This window comes from Manduca sexta, chromosome 7 (assembly GCF_014839805.1).
Source record: "Manduca sexta isolate Smith_Timp_Sample1 chromosome 7, JHU_Msex_v1.0, whole genome shotgun sequence".
In the NCBI taxonomy this organism is placed as follows: domain Eukaryota; kingdom Metazoa; phylum Arthropoda; class Insecta; order Lepidoptera; family Sphingidae; genus Manduca; species Manduca sexta.
The window spans coordinates 2,840,202-2,864,169 of record NC_051121.1 but is presented as its reverse complement, the minus strand read 5'-3'; the positions used below and the strand labels follow the sequence as shown (position 1 = coordinate 2,864,169).

The 23,968-nt window shown below is 38.4% G+C and overlaps 2 protein-coding genes across 3 annotated transcripts in view; one reads left to right on the top strand and one right to left on the bottom strand.

Annotated features, from left to right (window-relative positions):
* LOC115455553 (GAS2-like protein 3) overlaps nt 1-9,410 on the top strand; it is a 121,254-nt gene extending 111,844 nt beyond the window's left edge. For both annotated transcript variants that reach the window (XM_037447564.1, XM_037447565.1), the window contains 7 exons: nt 3,332-3,456; nt 4,139-4,280; nt 4,938-5,160; nt 5,508-5,551; nt 5,699-5,811; nt 5,976-6,104; nt 6,367-9,410. In XM_037447564.1, coding sequence (XP_037303461.1) covers nt 3,332-3,456; nt 4,139-4,280; nt 4,938-5,160; nt 5,508-5,551; nt 5,699-5,811; nt 5,976-6,104; nt 6,367-7,458 — 1,868 coding nt within the window. In that variant the 3' untranslated portion in view covers nt 7,459-9,410. The remainder of the gene's footprint in view (nt 1-3,331; nt 3,457-4,138; nt 4,281-4,937; nt 5,161-5,507; nt 5,552-5,698; nt 5,812-5,975; nt 6,105-6,366) is intronic.
* Nucleotides 9,411-14,008: 4,598 nt separating this feature from the next.
* LOC115455552 (septin-2) lies at nt 14,009-23,871 on the bottom strand. Its single transcript, XM_030184177.2, has 9 exons — nt 23,749-23,871; nt 23,270-23,387; nt 22,319-22,461; nt 20,468-20,654; nt 17,407-17,525; nt 16,671-16,863; nt 16,150-16,313; nt 15,621-15,758; nt 14,009-15,223 (listed from the first exon to the last, which is right to left on the bottom strand). The coding sequence occupies exons 1-9, from the start codon at nt 23,824-23,826 to the stop codon at nt 15,056-15,058; spliced, it is 1,308 nt and encodes a 435-aa protein (XP_030040037.1). The 5' UTR covers nt 23,827-23,871; the 3' UTR covers nt 14,009-15,055.
* Between the last annotated feature and the right edge of the window lie 97 nt (nt 23,872-23,968).

Genomic DNA, 23,968 nt, shown 5'->3' with positions numbered 1-23,968 from the left:
AAAAAAATTCGGCGTGAAATCGGATTCCCTTCTACTTTATTTAGATAAAGGGTTTCCTTGATTGAAAATCAAAATCAATACATTATAATCAGTGGTTCATGTCACTTTCACTCCTATAAGAAAAGAGGACTTTCTTAATATCCCCTGAAAACTTATAAACAGTAAAAACACAAGTTCGCCTAATCAGACATCCATCGATTCAAAATACAAATAAAAACAAACCTCACCTGCACTATCGTATAAATTGCCGCATGGTAAACTGGTCAGCGGTCCGCCAGGGTCACGGTAATGAGTTCCAAATAGGCGGCACTTTCTCCGGGCGGTGCGGGACCGCGGCCGGGTTCCCGCGACCTGCGAGACCGCGCCCTTACCGACCACTATTAGTCCGCGTCCGATATCTAATATTACTTGATATATTCGCTCAATTTGGTTGCTCACGGCTTCGTCTGTATAAGACCTTAAGAGCGTTTACGCGTCCGCGCGCCGTATGTCTCAAAAACAGCACTTTTCGTAGGAGATAATATCCATCAAAACATTATTTTAAAAACATATGAATAAGAAATTATTATAGAAAATTTTGTTGTCTAAAAAGTTAGTAGAGAAAATTTCAGAATAAGTCCCACAATATTTTTATAAATAGATGCTTATCCAGGAGATAGCTTGTGTATGAATTTTCAACTAATAAGTTTCGCGGTTTCTGTGTTTGTGAAAATATCCTTTGACAAATTTAAATGATATTACATTCGCATCGGCGATAATGCAATGCTGCGCAATTATAAAAAAAAATAGTATTATCAATAAATAGTTTAATATAGTATCAGTTCCAATGTAGCTTTTTTAATCACTCACGCGGTATTTACCAGTGCAAGTTACCCGCTGGTCCAACATTCGCAGGATCGCTGGTGGACGCTGGATGAGGAGAGTGGAGGACCGAGCAACGTGGCGCGCTCTAGGGGAGACCTATGTTCACCAGTGGACAGTTGTAGGTTGATGAGTTGAGTTACGCGAGAGATTATAATTACTATATTTGTATACAATTACAAAACGGGTATGCCCTTCTGACAATGTGATGATTGCCTAAAGGATAAATAACCCTACCTACCTACCTAACTAGAGGTAGATAGAATTAGTGATAGAGGTAGAGCTCCTAACACATAAACATGGAAATTGAAATGATAAAAATATATCCTGAGAATTCTCCTTACAATAGAAACATAACGAAAACATTCCACGTGAAGCATTGGTTTATAATGAAGCATAAGTACAAATAATTTGCCATTTACTGAACACGTCGTCGTGAATTATGGAGTATGGACGATTCGCTCGCTCGCATCGCTGCAAATTTATCAAACTATATCACTTGTAATCTGGAATCTACGAAGTTATGCGTTTCCTCGGTGAAAAAACTCATTTGAAATTATTAGATGTAACGTTTCGTTGTTTGCAATTTGATGCTATCGTGTTCATGAGATTTTTGTACGCATTTTCATGCTCTTGTGGTTTTCTTTTTTCGTTTAAGACAGATAATTTCGTATCATCAGGATCGATTCTTCACTTCTTATGATAGACATACACTTGAACAATATGCGTAAGTTGTAGGTGTACTTATGATTCCCTGCGGGGCTAACCACGGATGTAAAAAAAATAAACGAGCATTAAAAATCTGGTTACAATCTTCAATAGACCATAACACCCCATGCATGTTAAAAGTCATTCAACTTTACGTATTCTTAGCACATAAAATTATCAAGTAGATAACTTATACTATTAACTACGAATTAATTTGTATTATATCACGCAGTGTGAATGTCGTATATATTATTAAATATCGCTATTCGTCAAATCCAAAAATGTTGAGGCTGGGTTTTATAGTTATGAAGACTTTATTCTGTATCAGGATGGATTTTTTCAAAAGGACCCTTTTTAATGTAACTTTGACCTTAAAACATGAATGTCAAAGCTTTTAATAAAATCTTTACGAACTTTAACGTTCGGCACAGTTTGGATTAATGGTATATAAACTGCGAGTAAACGAGGGTCAAAAAGTTGTACAGTGAATGCGGCCTTGGAAGCGGATATTGGCGGATATGAGGTTTTATTTTTACTCTGCCCTAGTGCCGCACTTTAATTGCTTTGCCCGAAGCCAATAAAGTGAAAAGCACTGTGAGCTCGAGTGCGGTTATTGGCGAATTCCCAGCGTCAGGGCGGATTTTTTAAAAATATTTATTGACGATCACTTGGATGTTAGCGCTGTGCTTACCAATCGTTGAATCACAAAATAGTGGTAATGGTACCAGATAGAGTCTCGTGTACAAAAAAAGCCTGTATTTTTATTAATTACCTATGATATAATTTTTTTAAAATTGAACGGTGTTTGAAATTCATAAACAGAATATGATTCAACCATTGCTGAAATGTTCAAAGGAACCGAAAAGAAATAATTCGTACTGCACTTTAAAATATTAACCACATTGATGCTAAAATATTCGGTGAAATTGTCCAAGACTGGATCGTCGACAAGAGATAGTGCGCGATTACCGATGCAATGATCATGCGAGCGGTGGGAAGAATGTCGAGGTCCGCAGAACCGGCTCGGGAGATTCGGTGCACCGCCGCCACACCGCCGCGCACTTCTGCGATCCTTGTACTCGTATGTCGATTTAATAACCTGAACATATTTTTATGTTTTATGTCGGATATTATTTATATGAACATAAGTAATAAAATATTTTGTAGGTGGCACAAAATTAGATCTGATGCCAAAGGTACCATAAATGCTTTTACGAATTGAATAACAAATTGATAGCCTCCGTGAAGGACGAAGTTGTAAAAGAGAGTATTTCAACTTCGTGTAGAAAAAACATGTTTTATAATATATTTATGTTTCGTATGTATTTTCTGGGTCCATTTATTATTAGTATTAGTTACTGTTAAATACACAATGTTTCATGCGATGTATAAGTTAAGATTTTATTGTATTATTTGTTTTACAATCGCATGTTTACGTCCGAAGTTGTTAAAATATCGCAAGCATTCCGCTGTTTTCGTTTTTCAACATCGTTCGTTTCCTCCAGTGATTTCTTGCAATTAAATTCCTCAGTGTTTACGGTAGAGGCTGGTTTCACGCCTCGCTCGGGCGCGCCGCCTGTCTCATGAAAAACCCTCAATTAGCAATTATCTAACGGCTTATGTCCGTTACTGGACAGCTTTATATTTATGTGAGGCTTACTTCTAAGTGAGGTAAAAAAGTAAAATTGTTACCTTTGTTAGAGCGGGTCAAATAAAATATACTACGTTACACACAATGTTAATGTTCTTTTATTGTTCCTAGGGATAACGTACCTGACCGGCGAGAATTTCTTGGATGTGCTGGATAATGGCGCCGAGCTGTGCCAGCTGGCGGCCGTCATACACGAGAAGGCCAGGGAGGCGCTCGACCAGGGACTCATTGTCGGGGTAAGTTACTTTTATAATAGCTTTCTGTCATCTTCAGCGTTATAAGAGTAAATGAGCTGGTAATTTATCGGAGATCATCCCACAAGAATTACTGCGCTGGTAAAAAAAAAATCAATTAAAAGACGTGGCAAGCAAACCGCTTGCGGTAAGCGATATGACCGCCCATAAACAGTAGTAGCAGTAATACCATACAGAGCATTGAATTACTAAGTACTTCACAACGCTCGTCACCCTAAGTCCTAGGATGTAAAACCAAAAGCTAAAGTCAAACACTAACGAACCAGACAGACTGACGGCGGACCATTTGTATATAAAAAAACAGATTTTAGAAAGAAGTTTTTCAAGTAATGTTTTTAGCGTTAACCTTTTGAACCATTGTAAGTTATCTTTAGAACTAGCAAATTCTTGTATCAATTTATCCCGCAAGAGCTTCTAGATACATTTACACTAGTGCCAATATTTTAATAGTTCTATACATGTACGACTCTCTGCAAGTCATGCAATCTTTAAATATCGTAGAAGTCATCAATCATTTAGAAGTTTAAAATTGTTTGCGGAAGAACTTTTTCAATTTTTCATGCTAATTTCAACCGCGGTTAAAAAAAAGATTTCTTATGCTTATCTGTCAGTCCCTGTGCTTGCGTGTCAGTAGCTAGATGAGTGTAAGGCTTGTGTCCCGCAGCCCGTGCCGCAGATCCGCGGGCGGTGCTGGCAGCGCGCGGCGCGGCGCAGCTTCTTCTCGCGCGACAACACCGACAACTTCATCACCTTCTGCCGCGAGCTCGGCGTCCACGAGAACCTACTGTTCGAGAGCGACGACCTCGGTAACTACCTTTAATACTATTTATTTTACAAACCATCAGTTTACCACTGTCAAATTAGAACTAATATCATGTATGTTATTTTAGGCCTAGGTGATAAATATTTACAGGTGTATACAACACTGCCTCGAGCAATGAGATCAAAAACTAATTTCAATAAAATAATCTAATTATTTAGGAAAACAGAATAACAACATTTGTTTAATTATTAAATGACTTGTGATGTAAGTTTGATTAAAATCTAAGTATATCTTTGTGTGCTTATTTTATGTTCGCTGTTCCGTATAGTTTTCGAATTTGGTCACCGAGGCACATGTGAAAAAATCACTATGTATTAGTTTATCAATATATGCGTATAACGATGTTGTCGTTTTTGGCATATCAAAATATTATTTCAGTATGTATTGGTATATCAATGTGTCTTATCAGAATTGTTGGTTCAATATAGCCGGATCAGGAGAATAAAAGAACCTGCTTTAGGTGTTTTGTGTATATTTTCCGTTTTTAAGTTAACGTTGTGGGTACGAGAAATTAGATTAGTTTACAAAATGGCGAGGTTATTTATTTTTCTAAACATATAATAAACTAGCAATATACTCGTATATAAGTGGAATTAGAGAAGTGGTATAAACAGTACGGGGGGTACGCGTCGTGTTCCAGTGCTGCACAACCAGCCGCGGCAGGTGATCCTGTGCCTGCTGGAGGTGGCGCGGCTGGCGACGCGGTTCGCGCTGGAGCCGCCCGGGCTGGTGCGGCTGGAGGAGGAGATCGCGCTGGAGGAGCGCGACTCCGGGCTCGACTCCGCCATGTCGTCCGCCGCCTGGCAGTTCCGCGGCGCCTCGCCCGCGCCGCTCTCGCACGACTCGGCGCCTGACGCCGACAGGTCTGTCATGAAGATAACTAGCCACTAATGGCAATCTTCGCATACCTTTGAAATTATTTTTGGAAACTTCTGACGTAGGTATTTAGGTTTTCTCACAATGTTTTCCTTCAACATTAAAGTGAAATATAATTGATAAAATATTTCTCATGTAACTTGAAAAAGTCAAAGGTGTGTCTTGGGTTTTGAACCATTCATTCATTCCCAACTAGCTTATCGTGTAACTTAGTAGGTATGTATGTAATGCGGTTCACAAAATCTACTTAACCTTTGTCAGGTGAAGAACGGAATGATGATGCTGGCAAGTCAAGTGACTAATCGTTTTTTAATATTCGATTGTTCGATTGCAGGACCCTTACCGACGCACCTCCAGAGACACCGGAGCCTAATGATGGTAAGTTACACTGTCTTACTTTCAATCTATGCATCGCAATTTTATGGCAATCAAATCAAATTCACTTATGAAGTAGTCCTTTTTTTAGTTGAGTTAATTGTTTGTAACAGTATTTCATCCAAATAAGTAAATGATATTTTGTTCTAGCGGCGCTGTCGGTGACGGATAACGCAGATGCAGAGAGCACCAAGTCGGAGGGCACCGTGGAGAGCACAGACTCGGACGTGCCTCTCAAACCCACAAACGAACTCGACAAAAGGGTACGTGTATTTGACGACATTTGTGTGCAACTTCCAAAACTTCATTAAAAACATCTTGGTATATTGTGCCTTCAAGATGCTTAATGATGATTCTTTTTTTAAATATTTCTTATTCTTGGACGATTTTGAGTATTATTTATCTATAGCATCATCGCGTGTTCTAGGTCCAGCTAGTGACGCGCCTGATGGAGCGAGGCTGCAGCTGCAGCTCTGGGAAATGCTCCAAGCTGCTCAAGGTAAAGAAGGTCGGCGAGGGACGCTACAACATCGCCGGCAGGAACGTCTTCATCAGGGTTAGTCGCACTCTTCACTCCAACTGTAATAGGTTTACTGTGTTGCGCTTCGTTTAATTACTGCATTAACCAAATTAATTATAATAAACCTTATTTAATTTCTACCTTATGTTTTTTTGTGTAATGTTTTTCAGTGTGAATCAGATTCCTTGTGACTACTCATCACCTGATGGTTATATTCGTCGTTTGTTAGATTTCTGCCATAAAAACTATGTGTCCTTATTCCGCTTTTTATGGTTCTAATGTGTATTTACTTTGTCAGCTGCTGAAGGGTCGTCACATGATGGTGCGCGTGGGCGGCGGCTGGGACACGCTGGAACACTTCCTGTCGCGCCACGAGCCGTGCCAGGTGCGACTCGTCACGCAGGGCCAGGGCCGGCGCGCCGACGTGCTGCCCGTGCCAGTGCCCGCGCCGGTACCCGCGCCGGCCGGTTCCGATGACATCGATGCGTTGTCACCCATCCCCCGCCGCAGCCTCTCCCCCGCCAGCACCACTTCCCTCACCAGCAAAGAGCCCTCCGTCGCCGGCACCGTCTCCCCCATCGACAGTAAGGCCTCCTCGATCAGCGGCAAGGCCTCCCCTGTAGACATAAAGAGCGGGCGGAGCACCCGCGCGTCCAGCAAGGCCAGCAGCGGCAAGAGCTCGCCCGTGCCGGGGTCAGGGCCGGTGTCGGTGCCGGCGGCGGAGGCGCGGCGCACGTCCACGCCCAACAAGCCGGGCGCGCGCGGCGGGCGTGCGGCGCTGTCGCTGTCCCTACACTCCACCGCGCCCGCGCCCGCCGCGGCCCGCGCGAGGAAGCAGTCCGCGCCGAGTAGCTTCAGCACCCCCAACACTCCCACCGGTAGATCGGGCCGCACCCCACCCGCAGTAGAGTACGGGAAGTCGCTCACGTCCGCGTCGTTATTGAACACACCTAAAAAGTCCCGCAGCATGAGTCTGGCGCACGTGCAGAAGGACGAGCGGAAGTCGTTCTGCGGCTCGGAGCGGCTCGCGCCGGCGCGCAAGAGCGCCAGCGCCGCCTCCACTCCCACTCTGCCTGCCGCGCGCAAGACTCGGAGCCAGAGCCTCGCCTCCACTCCCGTCCACGAACCCAAAAAACCGATCTCCTACACCAACGGCTATGCCAAAAAGACAAGGAGCATGAGTCTCGCCACGCCCATTGCCGCCATAAAACCATTGAACAAGAGCGTATCGGTGACGGTGAACGGCGCCATGACGCAGGCCGCCATAGAGGAGAGCATCCGGCTGTCGCTCGCGGCCACCATCGCCGACGAAGACACCGTCAAAAAACCGTTTTTGCATATCAAAGCCAAATACAGGAGTCCTCCGCCGAGGGAGGTGCCCCCGAGATAAACGTTAACAACTCCCATTCCATTAGTTTTTAAATTTGACATATGTTATTATAAAGTTCAATTTAGTTTGCGATCATTTATAAGCGTTATTTAGATCTTTCCAATTAAGCAATCTCTTCATTCTTATTATCTCCTAGTATTTATAAGTATTCGTAATTTAATTCATCGTATTCATTCATTCACTCCATATTAGCGGGAGACTAGTCATAATGAATTATTTTAATAATTTTTAATGTAATTTATAATTATTGTCTTTCTATCCAATTTTAATAATTATTCTGATCTTTAATTGACTTAAATAGAAAATGGTTTCTCAATTCCTATTATTATTTTTTATATTCAGATGTAAGACGAATTTTACAATACAATTATTCCTTTTGCAATTCGAATAGCTTTGGAATAGTATTATTTCAATTTCATTGGTATAAAGCCTTGCACTTCTAAGATGCAGAGAGGAGCCCCTGAAAATCAAATTGCATTTTAATATTTTTTTGTTATATTGTGTAGCTTTATTTTCCTACCATATTAAGAATATTGTTGTTTAGCATGAACAACGAAGATGTGGCAGGAAATCTTCAAAATTAAATAGGACGGAACGTTTTTCTTTGTATCAGGTTCAAATAGATATGATTTTTAAGTAAGAAAAAAATCTAAATGCAAAATCTTATTAACAAAAAATAAAACCGACTTCACAAATTATTATAAACCAATAAAATATTAACTTTATAATGTACAAGCTTGTTAGAAATTATTAAAAGACAAGCAATGTAATCTTTGTTTTACGCACATAATATTTTTTTTTTGGAGCCTAATTTGGCCGCCAAGCTGAGCAAATACATGAACAAATAACGGAAACAATGTTCTATTTAATCTGTACTAAAATAAATCAAATAATAAATATAATAATTTTTCTGGTTAGTGGTTTTTGAAGTCAGTTGTATTTTTGTTAAAAAGATTTTCTATAATGCATTTGCAATATAATTTTAATTTTGTTTTATTTAATGTTTGCTCCAACATTAACTGGTATTGACGATTATGAAAAGTAATTATTTGTTGTCACAATCGTTGTAATGAAGCAACCATACATACATAAGCGTGATGTTAATGATATTAGCGGCAGCAGCGTGTCTTCCCGCGGGAGGAGTTCCCGCAGGAAGACTCGCGCGAGTCCGCTGCGACGTGGCCTCATACGCACTAGCGACCGTTACCGTACAAACTTGTTAATTAGACGGTATATTTTCATACGAGACGATAGTATTTTTGCACTGAAGGTAGATAGACAAGCACTAGACCCTATTTAAATGTACGTTTTACAAATATATAAAGTTTAAGCCGGGCGGCGTTTATTAAGCGTTTACAATGACACTAGATAGTATGTCGACCACTCGAATTTATCGCGAGGGTGTGTACGCTATAGAGTTTTAATTCGTAGTGACGTCGACGGATAGTGTAGAATGTTATTGTGTAAAGTACTTCACATTACGGCACACTGTTCTGTACCACGTTCGAGCACACGATCCAGTGTGGGAATCCGTAAAATTCATCTGCATGGACTAAAATCCGCACTCCGTCTTCCATAGTTTGTGTCAGTCCCGGTCGGGTAAAGTATTTCCTATTGGGCAATATTTGCAAATGAGTTTTACGGTGATTTTCAAATCTACTCGCACAGAAGTGGAAATACATTCGTCTTGCAGAACTGTAAAGAGGAAGTAGAGTGTACATTAACCTATTTTTAATATAATCACTTAAGTGCATTGTACACTGGTTAGTTCTCCTACACTGGTGGAGTTTCCGCTTGTGTGCCGGTAGAGGTACCTACGTTTAATCACAAAGCTTAGCATTATTTATTACGCACGCAAACAAAGTGATATGTAACTGCCAATCGAATTACAATATCGTGCCAACAGTTTTATAATTGTGTATGGTTGATAATAAACATTTTAATATCCAGTATCTTCTTGCCATTTCATTTACACAATACAATTATGTTCTGTACCCACACCACGTCACCAGTACCAAATCTTCAGAGTAATGCTAGATATCGGACACCAATCAACTTTTAGTTTATTACCTTCGTCCTTTTCACATAATATATTTATTATTAATTTTTTTTGGACTTTTTTGAACGCAATTTTTTTATGTTTTTACACATACGTATTCATTTATTTTTTTACATATAAGTAAATTGATTTCGGTTTGATTAAATTTTAACCTTTGGTTGTTAATTATGTGTTTGTCGACTAGAATTCAATTGTTAATGTTTAATATGACTTGACTATATCGATCTAAGATGTATACCAACTCTTAGAAACATTACAAAATATTCAATACATTACGAAAATTTGTACAGCGCTTTTTCACAGTAATCAGTGTCATTTAAAAAATGAAACTACATAAGAGTGTGATATATCATATAGGTAACCAACCACGGTGCTTCACCTTGTAAGCACAGGCCACAGTAGAATAACTGCTTGCTTGGTTTTGAACACGTAGGAAGATAATGGGTAAGCACAAAATGTACTTAAGGCTTCCTCACCAAACCTTTACTTATAAAATAGGAACAAAGAATTACTATTATTCTCATCTAAATATTAATGAAGTTTGTACATTTGATAACATTCCAGTTCAAAAGCTCACAGTATCATTAAAAGTATTGTTTCCAGTGCCGCAAGTCGCTGCGCGCAGGCGCAGTGCCGGTGTCGGTGCCGGTGCGCGCCTCCGTGACGCCGCACAAGCGCCGCTACACCTACTACAACAAAATGTACAAGCCGATGTGTTACGAACTGCCCAAGCCCATCCGAGTGTCGCTGGTTTAAATAATTGTGGAGTAAATGCTCTAGTCACAATATATATGCTTTAATTTATTAAATGTATGATTTTATTACTACCGTATACGCCAATAAGTGAAAATGTAATGGATCCTAACGCATTCCCTACTTTTAAGATTGGGAAAAATAGCTGGATCTAAAATATTAATACCATTGAGGTGCGTATAGAGTGGATGTTCATAGGAGGTGTAGCCTACACCCTCACCTCACCAAATTCTTTTTGGTCCCTACACCGTGTAGGGACCAAAAAGAATTTGGTGAGGTCTAAAAGTCATCCGTGTTCAGAACCTACGGGAAAAAGCCTCTAGGGGGGATATATTTACGTACCCTGACATCAGATCCGACAAAGGACACAGCAAATCATCGATTTAAGATGATTAAAATGGGAGCCCACTTTTATGAATTTATTTTTTACACGCTTTATACATAAATTTTTTCAAAGGCCGACTTGTTTAATGCCGAAGTTATTCTCTACCAGTCAACCTTTGGGTGATGTAGAGATGAAACAATATAGGTAGGCGTAATAAATAATAGTATAATAAAATTAGGAAAGAAATAAAAACTAAAAATATTATATAACGCTGAAGAGTTTGTTTGTACGCGCTAATCTCAGGTACTAGTGGTTCGAATTGAAAAATTATTTTAGTGTCGGATAGTCCATGTGTCCAGAAAGGCTATAGGCTGTACACGCTATGACCAATAGGAGTGAAGCAACAAGGAGTGAGTGAAGAAAATTATAATAGCAACAGGGAAAATTTATTCCTTTTGAAAGATTACGTCCCATAAGTTAAAGTTACGTAACAATCATGTACGATTGAATAGTTTCTCTTATAAAGTTCTAAAAAATTTATTATATGTCGACATTGAGTTGATTTTTAAGCCATGTGCCAACGTCATCTATCGGCATTTGACAGAATCATCGAATATCAATTGTAAATGCCGACCATTAGGCACTTTATGCACCATCCGAACCCGCTTATTACGCTCAATTCGAAATACACTGCTTTCGTCCGCGCGAAATCGAGATGGCCTCGTTCCGTTTTGACAGACCCAGAGGACGATATAACCCTGGCAATCTGCGTCAAGCACGAGCAGCTCAAAAAGCTCAAACACTCCACACGACCGCAGCTCCGTCCTCGACGCGTCTCCCGTCCCCGGACCCTTCTGATAATTCCGGCCTGCATGCCGATGTAAACTAGGTAGACCAGGGGTGGCCAACCGGTCGATCGCGACAACAAGTCCAGTCGATCGTGGCAAGGCAAAGATATAAATACGTAGAACAGACCGCGCAACATACCTTATCATTAACTGCTGCACGCATCGTCTTGTATCATTTCTTAATCAAAATAATAATAAATTGTGTACTGAACAATGTTGTTTCATTTAAGATTTCAAGATGTATGTAGCTTGGTAGATCGCACAGAGTATCATCAGTGAAAAGTAGATCTTGGGTCTTACCAAGTTGGCCACCCCTGAGGTAGACTGTTAGATCGCTTGCGCACCTCTCGCGTTTCCTATAATCGTTGATGTCTCATCCTATCTCAGCCTCTCCTGAGCCGTGGTCGTGGCCCTTTAGAGGGTCGCCCTCAACATGGTCACTTAAGGGCTCGCAGTGCCTAAAGCACTCACCCGCAAGACCGGTGAGTTTGTATAAACCGGCTCTGCCAGGCTAACTAACGTATGTCCATGTTAAAAAAAAGCAGTTCAGTTGGCCGCAGCTGGCTGCAGTTGCTCGCATTTGGTTGTGATCAAGTGTGCGAAGAACATCATCTGAGAATGGTGCTATGAGTGCGTGGGGACTTTCTCGCGTTCCGTAGTAAGTTGCGTCATATACTGACGAATTATAATTGTTCTGATGATAAAACTATAACTACTAAATCTTGACTGTTGTTTTTTTGATCCGACATATGCCCGCATACGCCCATGATACTTAGCTGTAACTAGCAATGGAGGATGACGACGAAAATTCACCGTGTAATCCGACATATAAAACAAAGTGCTCCGCAGCATCTGTCTGCCAGTCTGAACGCGATGAACTCAAAAACTACCCAACGCATTTCGCTGAACTTCGGTATGGAGCTAGTTTGAGACTTGGGAAGGATATGGGCTACTTTCTATCCTGGTAAAATACTGTATAGCGGACCTTTTATCTCTAACTTTCACGCGGGCGAAGCTGCGTATAGAAATTATATATCATAAATATAAAAGTATGATTACACGAACATACTCAATAAGCATAACGAATATGATACAAATATATAAACACAAATATGAATATATAAAATATATACATATATCTAAAATAATAGTTGGCGATTATTAAGATAATTCCGCCAGTTTGTTAAGCAACATAGGTTGAACTTTCGCTTCGAATGAAAAACGATTTGTGGTCGGAGGTAGGTGGTCAGGTAAGAGTGCAGAGAATGGATTGAAATGCAAAGGAAGAATGAAGAGTCAGAACCGTGACTGGGACAGTAGATTGTTTTAGGAACGAAGGTTTTTTTCATTAGTAGTACTTAGAATCTAAGTCTTAGATGCTGGAATAGATAGGCTATAAAACAGAAACAAGTTTCTTTCAACATTTCCAACTCTAGTTGATAGTTCCGTGCTATCACACCTAACTATATAAATAGATCGTAGTGATACTAAAAAAATCTTTATATGACAACGAACCTACGCAATAAATAAAAAAACCATTTCAAAATTTATTCATTTATTAAATACCTGAAATAATTAAGTATAAAATTAATTTAGTGTAGGAATGGATTAATAAATGCAAAGTAAACATTTTCATTCGATTACGTAGCATTCGATTATACGAAAAAATACGTAGAGAGAGCTAAAAACATACTCCTTATAGAAATACTCAATTCATGAGCTCTCTGAAATGATCAATTTTCAAATACAATTCACAAACTTTAATACTAATAAAGCCAATATACTGAATGTATTGTGGTGGTGATACTAGATGAGTTTAAGGGGAAGTCCCAACATGTACGATATCGCGGAAGACACCCTCGATGTCGCATCAAATATTCTTGCAGCTAAGATGTGCCTGCGTCAGTGCACTACAACTATAACTATTCAAAGGTTACCCAAAATGTTTGAAATATTCAGTGCGTTACCCATATTCTTCCACTGCGATATCACACACAATGGAAGTCCACCTTGTTTCACACACGGCTGGCAAATTCATCTAGTTACACACATAGACTATATAAACATAACTATGTTTATAGTTTTATATAAAACCTAAGAGCTACTTGCGTTTGTACTCGACCACGTTGATCCATGCTTCAAAGACAATAAATAAAAGTCGGCGGGAATCAACAAAGGTTCATGATTTGTTGTGAAAAGTGTGTGAAAATGCAGTTTATTTGTTCTAATGAAATGTTCTATTACAATATGTTTATTTTGAAACTGGAATATTCAGGAAAACAAATGATTCTTGCCGCTAACCTAACTAATCTTGATAGGTTAGTCCAGCGATCGTTATCTGGATGTTTTATAAAATTCGTCCCTGCAAGGAAACGACAAAAGACCGGCCTAGTAAGAACAGATACCGGATCGAATGTACTACAAAATATTAAAATGATTTAATTGTTTAAATGGAGTGTGTTATTAATGCCCTCATAAGAATATAGTATGAAAACAGTGAAGAATTAGACAAGAAATATTTAACACAAACCAACGCGTTCCAGTACAAACTGTCTATAAAATACATAATCAATCTCGTTTTAATACGTTTTGGTAAATTATCGATAAGCGGTAAAAAATATTTGGCCGATCTTACCTTAAATATAAGTTTAAAATTACATGTAGTTTGCAGTTTATGATACATCTAGAATATTCTAGAACGTGTCCTATATCTAATATAACACGCGATGTGCAGTACAAGCTCATACTACGCTCAGTATCGCACTAAATGTCGGTCACATAACTGCTTTAGTGAACAATTTGCAAGCCATTATTTTACACACCTTAGTGACGAGACGAGCGAGTTGCCCGCCTGGTGGTAAGCGCTACAACTGTTCTTAAACAGTGACATTTACAAAAACACTGCATATCTCTTACCAACCTGTCACTTATCATTCCAAAATATTGGATTTTAAGGTCCAATGTACAATTCAGTGTAATTATACATTGAATATAATATTCTTTAAATACAGTTTGCACATTGTTACATTATCCACACATACCACTTAGCAGTTATGTCACCGGCATGTCCTTACATAATGTTTGAGACTCAAGAACGTGATAATTGCAAGATCAGAAAATGGAGATTAACAGCGATGTCAAATCTACAATGTTGATGAAACAGTGGAATGAAATTAGCGATATTTAAAACGTCCAAACGTTTCTTTTTTATTTTTTTAGAACACGAAATGTCCAATTCTTATTTCCATTCCATACGGAGAAACGATTTTATATAAACCCTTGCATGTTAAATTTTTTTAAATAAATTCATTATCCCGATTATCGACACTATTAGGCGTCTTACAATCCACATGGCCCCTCTTTTATCAGCAGAAATTAATAAATTATCTCAATCGATATCTGTAGACCAATCTCATAAATTAACCAAAGTTAAACTTTACTGTTAGACTCAACTTATTTCAATTGGTTAATTTCTATCCTGCAACAGCGATTTCAATAGTTATTAACTCCGGCCATATTCTTGTATATAAAATCGTTTCCCTATCTTGCGTCCCTCGCGTACGTGACGTGAGTGTCCGTTCAGAGCGTACATTTCGCGGTCCGGAGGCTGTGTTACTTCTTCTTGCTCTTGCCGAGTGTGAGCGTGTGGTGCGAGGCGGCTGTCTGCTGCTTGCGTCGGTTGAACTCGATGGCGTCGTCCTCGATCTTCTTGCGGAGCTCCTCGAGACGTTTCTTTTCGTCTGTGTGGTCCTTCTTCAGTTTGTCGAACTTCGCGTGGAGCTGGAATGTTTAATGTACTCATTATTGTGATGTTTGAGTAAGGAACAAATAATATGTCACGCTTTTGTACCGCCTTTTTTTTTAAATGAGCTCGTGAATAGACCATTATATATGGATTTCCTGACAATTCAATACTTCATTATCTAGTTCAACATATGATTAGGTTTCTGGCTTACGTTTTATAAGTTGCTGGGAAAAAAATGTATAATATGTATCTATAAACAATTTTATATTTTTGTTCAATCTTTGGAAGTCTACTATTGAACATAGACCTGCCCCAAATATTACCAGACCAAATTATTCGAGCGTCCTGCATCCAACGAGTTGCTGCGACCATTACGAGGTCGTCTTTTGATTTTATCTATTTCTATTTAACTTTAGAAGAGTTCATTATTACCTCTTTCTCAGCTTCCTTGAGCTCGGCCTCCTTCTCCTTGACGCGCTGCACGAACATCTGCCGCATCTCGTCCTCTTTCTGCTGCAGTTCTGCGAGGTGGGCGCTGCGCTTCTGCTCGAACGTCTGCTGGAACGATACCTGCGACACACAATATTTATTACTCATACTGTAAGTTTCAAGGCGACATTTAATATTATTATGGATGAACTGTCCCTTTTAAAGCATAGACTTTATTTACACCCGAGGCTGTAACCAACACATCTTACTACAATTGTTAACACTAATAAAAAACAAAAAAAATATACGGAAATGACACATCCAATCGATATGTAAATAAATAAAGATAAAAACTGCTTATAGCATAAAAATCATGTCAATCCCTTCTACTTGAAAGAAAGACAAACCAAAAATTTTACTATGTCAATTATAATAATATGGAAGCACATCCATGACCCTTCTGGACCCTTCATGTAAAGTACTTGCTAGTTTTTTGGTGTAAGACTCTAAGCTATTAGGTGCGAGTACTGACGGGCTTGTTGTCTGCGTCGACGTCGGTGAAGCCCATCTGCTGCAGGCGGCGGCGGCGGTACAGCTCGTAGTGCCGCGCGTGCGTCTTCTCGCGCATGTCCTCCATGTTGGTGCGGATCAACATCTCGCGCAGCTTCACGAAGTCGCAGTGAGACTCGTTCTCCACTGGAAACATAAATATTAACTTAAAATTCGTGTTAACAGACGATCGTGGCCATTGTTTACCTCTAGAATGCATAAAAACATTACATGCTACATTATCATTTTGAGTAACTTCTTACAATAAATTTGTATTTATTGTCCAGTTCATGAAAACAGTACAATCTAAATGCATACTTAAGTAACTATATCCATTTCATATATTCTGTTCCCATTTGCTCTATTGATAACTCACATCAATCTAACATAGTCCGTTGGTTTTGACGCCAAGTTGCAAACACTAAGCTAATTCGTATATTTTATCTACCTCACATTGAAATGGGATAAAGGTAAGCACAAGAAGTTATTATAAGTATGGTGTACCTTGCACGGTGCCCCAGGGGTACTGCCTGGCGCGTACGGTCTTGTTGCCGATCTTGACGAAGTCGGTGCTGCCGACCACCGCGAACGGTATGTGCGAGTTCATGGTGCCGTTCACCTCCGACACGGACTCGTCGTCCACGGGGAACTGGTAGATCTCCACGCCGTTCGACTGCAGCTCCAGCATTATCTTAGACTGGAAACATTATATTACACAACATTAATATCTTGCAGCTTGCGGCGGTTAAGGCCTGCCCGCGTTATATTCTTGTTATAATTGGTAATGTTACAAGCTGTCATTCATAACATGATGACATATTTTTCTCTTATCAATAGAGTCCGACTGCTACAAGCGTATTTTTATTTTTTATCCATTCAACTCGCTATAGTACAAGTTAATTTACTCAGTGCAGTTTCTAAAGTTCTCTTCATAACCAAATAATCAGAAGACCATCATCCCACAAGTTTAGTATTCCAGATGGCCCTCTTTTATTTTCTTTTCCATTATTATTAATATTGAGGTCAACAACATCCATGATTTTTATGATATTAGGTTCATGAGCGGTGGATATTATTTAACATCAGGCATACCTACTGACTTGTTTGTTTGGTTTATGCTAATTGCTATGAAACTAAACATGCTTAGGAATTCTTATTTTAGAGTAATGTTTAACACCAGCAACTCATTTCCCCATTCGGAAATAATGATGTTTCCCTTTTAAAATCACATTGACCATACCTTGAATTTCTGTAACTCGGTTTTGGAGATGGTGTCCGCCTTCGCTATAATGGGGATGATGTTCACCTTAGTGTCCAGCTTCTTCATGCACACCAGGTCTATCGACTTGAGTCCATGACCTTAAACATGAAAAATTTCTTTATTACATTTTGTGAATAGTTTTTAAAAACTTATGAAACCAACCCATTTTTTTGTCTTGTAACTGCGAACCGAGAGGTCCTTAGTTCTATTTCAAGGTCGAGCGTCACACAGGGTTTTTTAAAAACGATTCTCCCAGGCATTAATTTCACGCAAACGGGGTCTCTAAAAACCAAAGCCGATTCCTTCCCGTAACATGTTTGAAAATGTACCACCAACTACATTGGACAGAGAGATGAATCGTTCTATTAATATTAAGAGCAACCCATTAACAGACAATACAGTTCGCCCAGAGAGCCCATTCCATTCACCATATTTACACTCTCATAAGAAGAAAGATAATTTTTTCAACATCACGCAAGTAAATTACGACATTATTGTGTGAGCAGTAAACAAAACAAACAATAAGTAGTGTATACGTAGGAAGCGGCGCCCGGTGTTTACTCGGAGCAGTAACGAGTGTAATCAACCGCCGGGAATGTTAAATATAACTCATCGATTATCGACAGAAAAAGGCTTACGAGTTCGGAGAAAGATAGTTGTTATAAGAAGTAGAGCTGATGGTTACGCACTTGCATACATTGACTAGAATGTATTTTAAATCAAGGCATTTATTTAACAGCAAAACTCATAAAAAAAAATAAGTAATCTTACAAATAGGAGGCTCTTTGTATGGCATATAATCCTACTTCAACCACGGGAAGTACTGCATAGCCAATGAAACCTAGTAATATTTATTGGAAATTAAATAATTTAAGTAATAAATTATTAAACAGACGGTTGGCAGATCTATATGTGGCCCTCATCCATGTTGCTATAACGTCCTGCCTTGTGTTATTTTACATGTGAGTCTTGTCTCTCTTTGGCTTTCCCTCGCGAGTTTGCGACCTTCTTTCTGTTCGAGTGTTTTCGCTGGCCGTGTTAAATGCTTAATTGATTTTCAAGAACGTGGCAAGGTATTCATTCAGAATGGCATATTGATTTCGATCAACATGCCTGTATAAATAAAGTAAAAATACAATTAATGTGCCTTATTTTTATACTTTTTATGTATTACTCAGTAGTATAAGATAAACACAGTAAAAGGTGACTTCACAATCCAGTTTTTTGCGCAAGTAAAAAGTAGTTTTTCCAGTGAACGAGTGAAACTGCGTGTAAAAACTACTAGTAATATAAATTATACATGATCGTATATGTTTGTTTTACAAACTAGATTCGATTTGTACCAGCCGTAACGCGCCGCGTATCAACAGATATAACAATTACGTTACTCATTGTGCATTTGATATTTCATAGAGTTATGTAGCATGAATGTCATTAAGTGTTTTTTTAACAAAGCGACGCAACTATGAAAAGATGGAGATACATATGTATGAAAAATCAAGATGTTAGTGTAGGAATCCAAACTCGACATACTACTAACTTAAAGTTCTAACATACAAAATTTATTGTAATTGTTTTTTTAGCAAAAATATTTCGACATTTCACTCCATATGGAGCATTCAAAACAATAACACATAGTTCAACAACCGAAATTTCACTTGATACATTTTTTCGTCCAAAATTGGCATAGAGAGCATGGCAATCATCACGCGTGGGGTTCCGTTAGCCGCGTCCAGGGAAGTGTGCTACTGCGTGGAGCCAGGCCACGCGTGTGGAGCATACCACGTACACAACTATACCATCAAATATCCGCCCGTTTGTCATTTCGATATACATAAGTGATTATTCTTAAGATTTTGCCGTTAATGCAGAGTACTGTATTCCTCAATAAAGGTTTTCAAATATTTTGAACAAAATTTGTCTTAAGTTTCAGACAGGTTATAAGTCACTTTGCATAACCTCGGTCACTTTAATGCTTGGAAATTAATGTGTTACTGAGTTACTGTAATAATGATTTGAAACTGAAAATCAGAAAAATAGTTCTATTTCAGTGTTACTGTAAGTTAAGGTTGCCATATTACAAGCCATACACGATATACAATTACTATAAAAGTCACTGCAGTCAATATTAAAACTATCCTAATCAGATCGCGCGGACGGAGCCGCGGTCCAAGGCTGTGGCACAGTGCTAGTGCCAAGTGATGTCCATGTCAAGGACAACCATATCTAGCGGGTCAGTGGGGCGCGCCGGTCCCCAACCGAGTGAAAGTATTACAGCCGACGCATATTGATAATCATGCGATTGTATGCATATAAGGGAAATAGTACGTGTCATTGTATTTACACGATTTCGATGTCTATATTATTATTGCAGGTTACTTAGAGGTAAAATATAAGGAAAATCAGTTATAATAAAATCTCATAGTCCATATTTTTTATAACTAAATACAACTTAATTTCGTTCAATTTACAGCACTACTCACTAAGCACTGATGCCTTCATGATTTTCGCGCATGACGGACCTAACAAATAATATATCTATGTATTACAAGTAACTTTTTCAAAAGCAAAAAATTTTTTTTTGCAATACATAGTGTAAATTTTATAACATACAGTAATAGCATTGGCAACAACCAGGGGTTGCAAGTATTTAAGACATTTATAGCCGTGCGAGTAAACCGCGTATTTCAGGCTCAACGGTAAGTCTCGATAGTGTGTCACGGCAAAACCGCGGTTTTGAACACTAATAAGTTTGTTGCGAATCGGCATACTGTGCTACACTATTTGACTCTTCAATGGCTCTAAATTTGAGTACCCAATGACATGATTACAACGAGAATGTTGTTTTTAAAAACGCTATATTACATCTCGAGTCTCTTGTTATAAAATAGTTGTACTCGAGTCTTGAATACCGAGTATTAATTGCATGTCCCTGTTCAGTGTTTACATTAACTGTGACTGAAATCTGCTAGGAACACACCATTTACTATGAATTTTTTTGCATTACATCTCTTACTATGAAATTATCATTAACACTTACCAGTAGGGCATATGAAATACAAGCAGACATGCAGCCTGCTATCATGATACGTGGGCAAGGCTCTCTTGATCTTGAGTTCCTCTTGCAAGAACGCCTCGAACTGAGCGTCGATGTAGTCCACGACAGCCTTGAAGCTGTCCTCCTTGTTCACCTGGTCTCCATAGCCCACTGTGTCGCAGATTGTTAACTGTTTGATGGGAATAATATTTAAAACATGAAGTATAATAAGATAGTTAACTGGTATTATAGGATGAGATAACACTGGACTATTGGCTGATACATAGATTGGATCAACCAAATAGTTAATGCACAAATATTTTGCAGAAATTTAAAAATTTGTAACCATATATTGATAAGCTCGCTCTCTATCACATCATGGGATGCACACACACTTGGCGAAAAGTGGGTGCCCTGGTTACACCCCTGCCTCTCTCCTCTTCATTGATAACAATGTGACATGTATTTATTATTTTTGTATAGTTGATCAGATATTAAACAGTGTAGCAGCAGGTAGAGAATTCAGAATTATTAATGTTTAGATGGTTCTCATGTTCCATTACAGCCTGTAGGGGACTCAATTTGATTTATCACAATTATCATTGCATCTGGAGCTATTGTTAGATGGTGTATCAATCAGGGATGTTATGGATATGAAATTTCGGATATGGATACGGATATGGATATAGGAATAAAATTATATCGGTTTCGGATACGGTTACGGATATGTAATTATTTCGGATTATCCGGTAGTTTCGGATAGTTTCAGTTACGGATATTACATTAAAGTAAAATAAAAATATTAAGTAATACAGTAGGGCGACGATTACTAACTATCGTTCGTCGTCATCGTCGATTATTAAGTATCGATGAACTAATTGGGGGACATGGGTGTTCGGAAAACCTCTGTGTTTTAATTTGAGATGAAGTTTCAATGAAGTAGCGCCACCTCCTTTCCGTGAAAAGTTTTTATTACACTGTTTATATTTTGCAAAATCAATTTAGTACGTAACACAACACTTTTCCTTCACTTTACTAAATGAAGTACCTACCTACTCCTAAATAAAAAAAAATACTATTTATGAATGAGGTTAAGTATGTTATGATTAAAAATAACAAACAAACTATATAAAATTCACGTAGCGCGTGAGCGGTGAAACAAAAATCTGTAGTAACATATTTTTTTTTTTTTTTTTTATATTATCCGTAACTTATCCGAAACTTTTTTAACGGATACGGTTACGGATATACTTTTATTTCGGATATCCGATAGTTTCGGTTACGGTTACGGAGCTCCATAACATCCCTGGTATCAATGCACAAATTAAACGGTCAAGTTATTTATATAATCACATGACTCAACACAGCAGGAAAATAATATTTTAAACTATTATTACATTAAAACTAATCAATGTCATTCATTTATTAACAACCACTTCATTTATCAATGTTATAAGAATCCAATTGAACTTATAATACATATACTATATTTGTTAACAATGACTTATATTTTACTTTCATTGTGAAAAATTATCTAGGAATACTAAGTCATTTGCCTTTCCAACATCCTTGTCAACAATAAGTATATAATTACATATAATTATACAACATTTTTATCTTATTTGTGTACCAAGCTTGCACCCTGAAAAACCTTAGTTTTGATATATAGCCTTCATCTTACTATTTACAATCTACCATCAAACTGAAACTATTTTACAACATTCCACTGGTAAGACATGTTTTTTGAATGCTTTAATTTCCTGAAGAGCTGAAAATTTTTTGGTGCAATGCATGCAGTGGAATTGACTGTTTACCATTATAACTTACAGCTAATGTATCATGCCTAGCACTGACCTTTAGCCTCACATTGCTCTCCTGCAGCTCGTAAGTGTGAGCCTTCAGTTTCACCGTGGGCAGGTTGTGTGGACTCGGCGTTGATTCAAAATTTGTGTTGAATAGCGAGTCCATTAGGGTGGATTTTCCCAGACCAGTTTCACCTGTGTATTATATTATATGTATTTAATTTTGATAGGCCGTAGGTAGGTCGAGGGTGGACTGAGGCCGCTGGTCCTAGAGAGCGCCACAGGCTCTGCCCCAAATGTCATCATTTACATAAGGTTTTTGCCCCAAATACACTCGAACCTAAAGAAACATGTCAGAAAAAAGAGACTCTTTTTCGCCCAGATCTCAGATCTTTCGCCATATTTTTTTTAATGTAGTATTTTTATAAATAACAAAGATATGAAAAAAAAAAATATTTAGAATCATACTAGAATTTTAGCCCATTATTAACACACTTACATAATGAACAAGTAGTTTTAATGCTCAAACACAATATAAGAGACAATTACATTTCATGAATGGTTTTATAAGAGTAGGCCAGTGAGCAACTAGGTCACACAGTGGTGTGCAATCATTACCGATGAAGACCCATAATAATTATTTGATGTATTGCAGCTATATTGCCAAAGGAAGAAAAGCCATTGAAAGGTGGTTTTTTGACTGTCCCAGACTATTCCGGACTGCATATAAACTAATCACAATCATAATAAAAAGGTATTTAAGGTATTTTTCAAAATAACTATAAATATTACAGTAAGGTCTAAAGCAGTTTCTACTTGTACTGATAAGTCTATGTACAAAATTAGTTTAATCATGAGCAGTTCAGAGAGCTCAGTACAAAACATATGTTTGTAACTGCAGTATTGACTTACTATGTATAAACTCATTACGATGTGAACCAACCGATAAGCCATGTAGGCGTGTTAGTACAGTAATGAATAAGTGCAATGAATCACCACTCACCTATGCAGAGGATGTTGAACACGAATCCGTTCTGTACGCTCTTGTTCACCAGCTGGTCGGGCAGGCTGTCGAAGCCGACGTGTCCCGACAGTTTCAGGGTACGCATCGTAGGCTCCATCTAGAACGAACAGATCTCTCACGACTCCAACGAAACACAGGTCAGCTGTACAGCCTCGACCCCACGTCTCAAATGACGCCCAATTAATACAATCAACTGAGTAAACCTAGTTGTTTATTGTTTACATTCCGACGCGCGTGCGAGAGGATGTTTTAATTTCGTTTTTGGACCGTTTATTCGGCATAGATTTCTACAATTCACCGATCGGTAGAACTACGCCCAACAACTCATGTCTCTGATAAAACCGCACTGAACAAATAACAACATACATAATTAATAATAGAACTTGATAACACGAGTAAACAAAGCTAATAAATCGAGATTGTTTATTTAAAACTTATATTCTAATAAAATAACTCACTTTCGGTAGCTCAACGTCGATCGCCGCCATGTTTACTTTTTGACTGAATTCAATGATGAGAAGCGAGCTACGCTTCATTTCTCTTTTCGTCGTTATTTTGCTTACTTCACGTAACAATGCTACCAACGCAACGAATTATAAATAAAGGTAATTTGTATGTAATAAAACAGTGAAATAATATTTTTTTTTATAAAGTATCTTTTTTTTCGCTTTTACTGCT

Bases quoted from the DNA above. Each gene is read 5' to 3' on its own strand.
- LOC115455552 (XM_030184177.2), bottom strand. From the start codon at position 23,826: ATGAAGCGTAGCTCGCTTCTCATCATTGAATTCAGTCAAAAAGTAAAC. The intron at 23,388-23,748 runs GTGAGTTATTTT...TGTTCGTTCTAG, and splicing joins TCGACGTTGAGCTACCGAAA to ATGGAGCCTACGATGCGTAC. The intron at 17,526-20,467 runs GTAAGTGTTAAT...TTCATGTTTAAG, and splicing joins GTATTTCATATGCCCTACTG to GTCATGGACTCAAGTCGATA.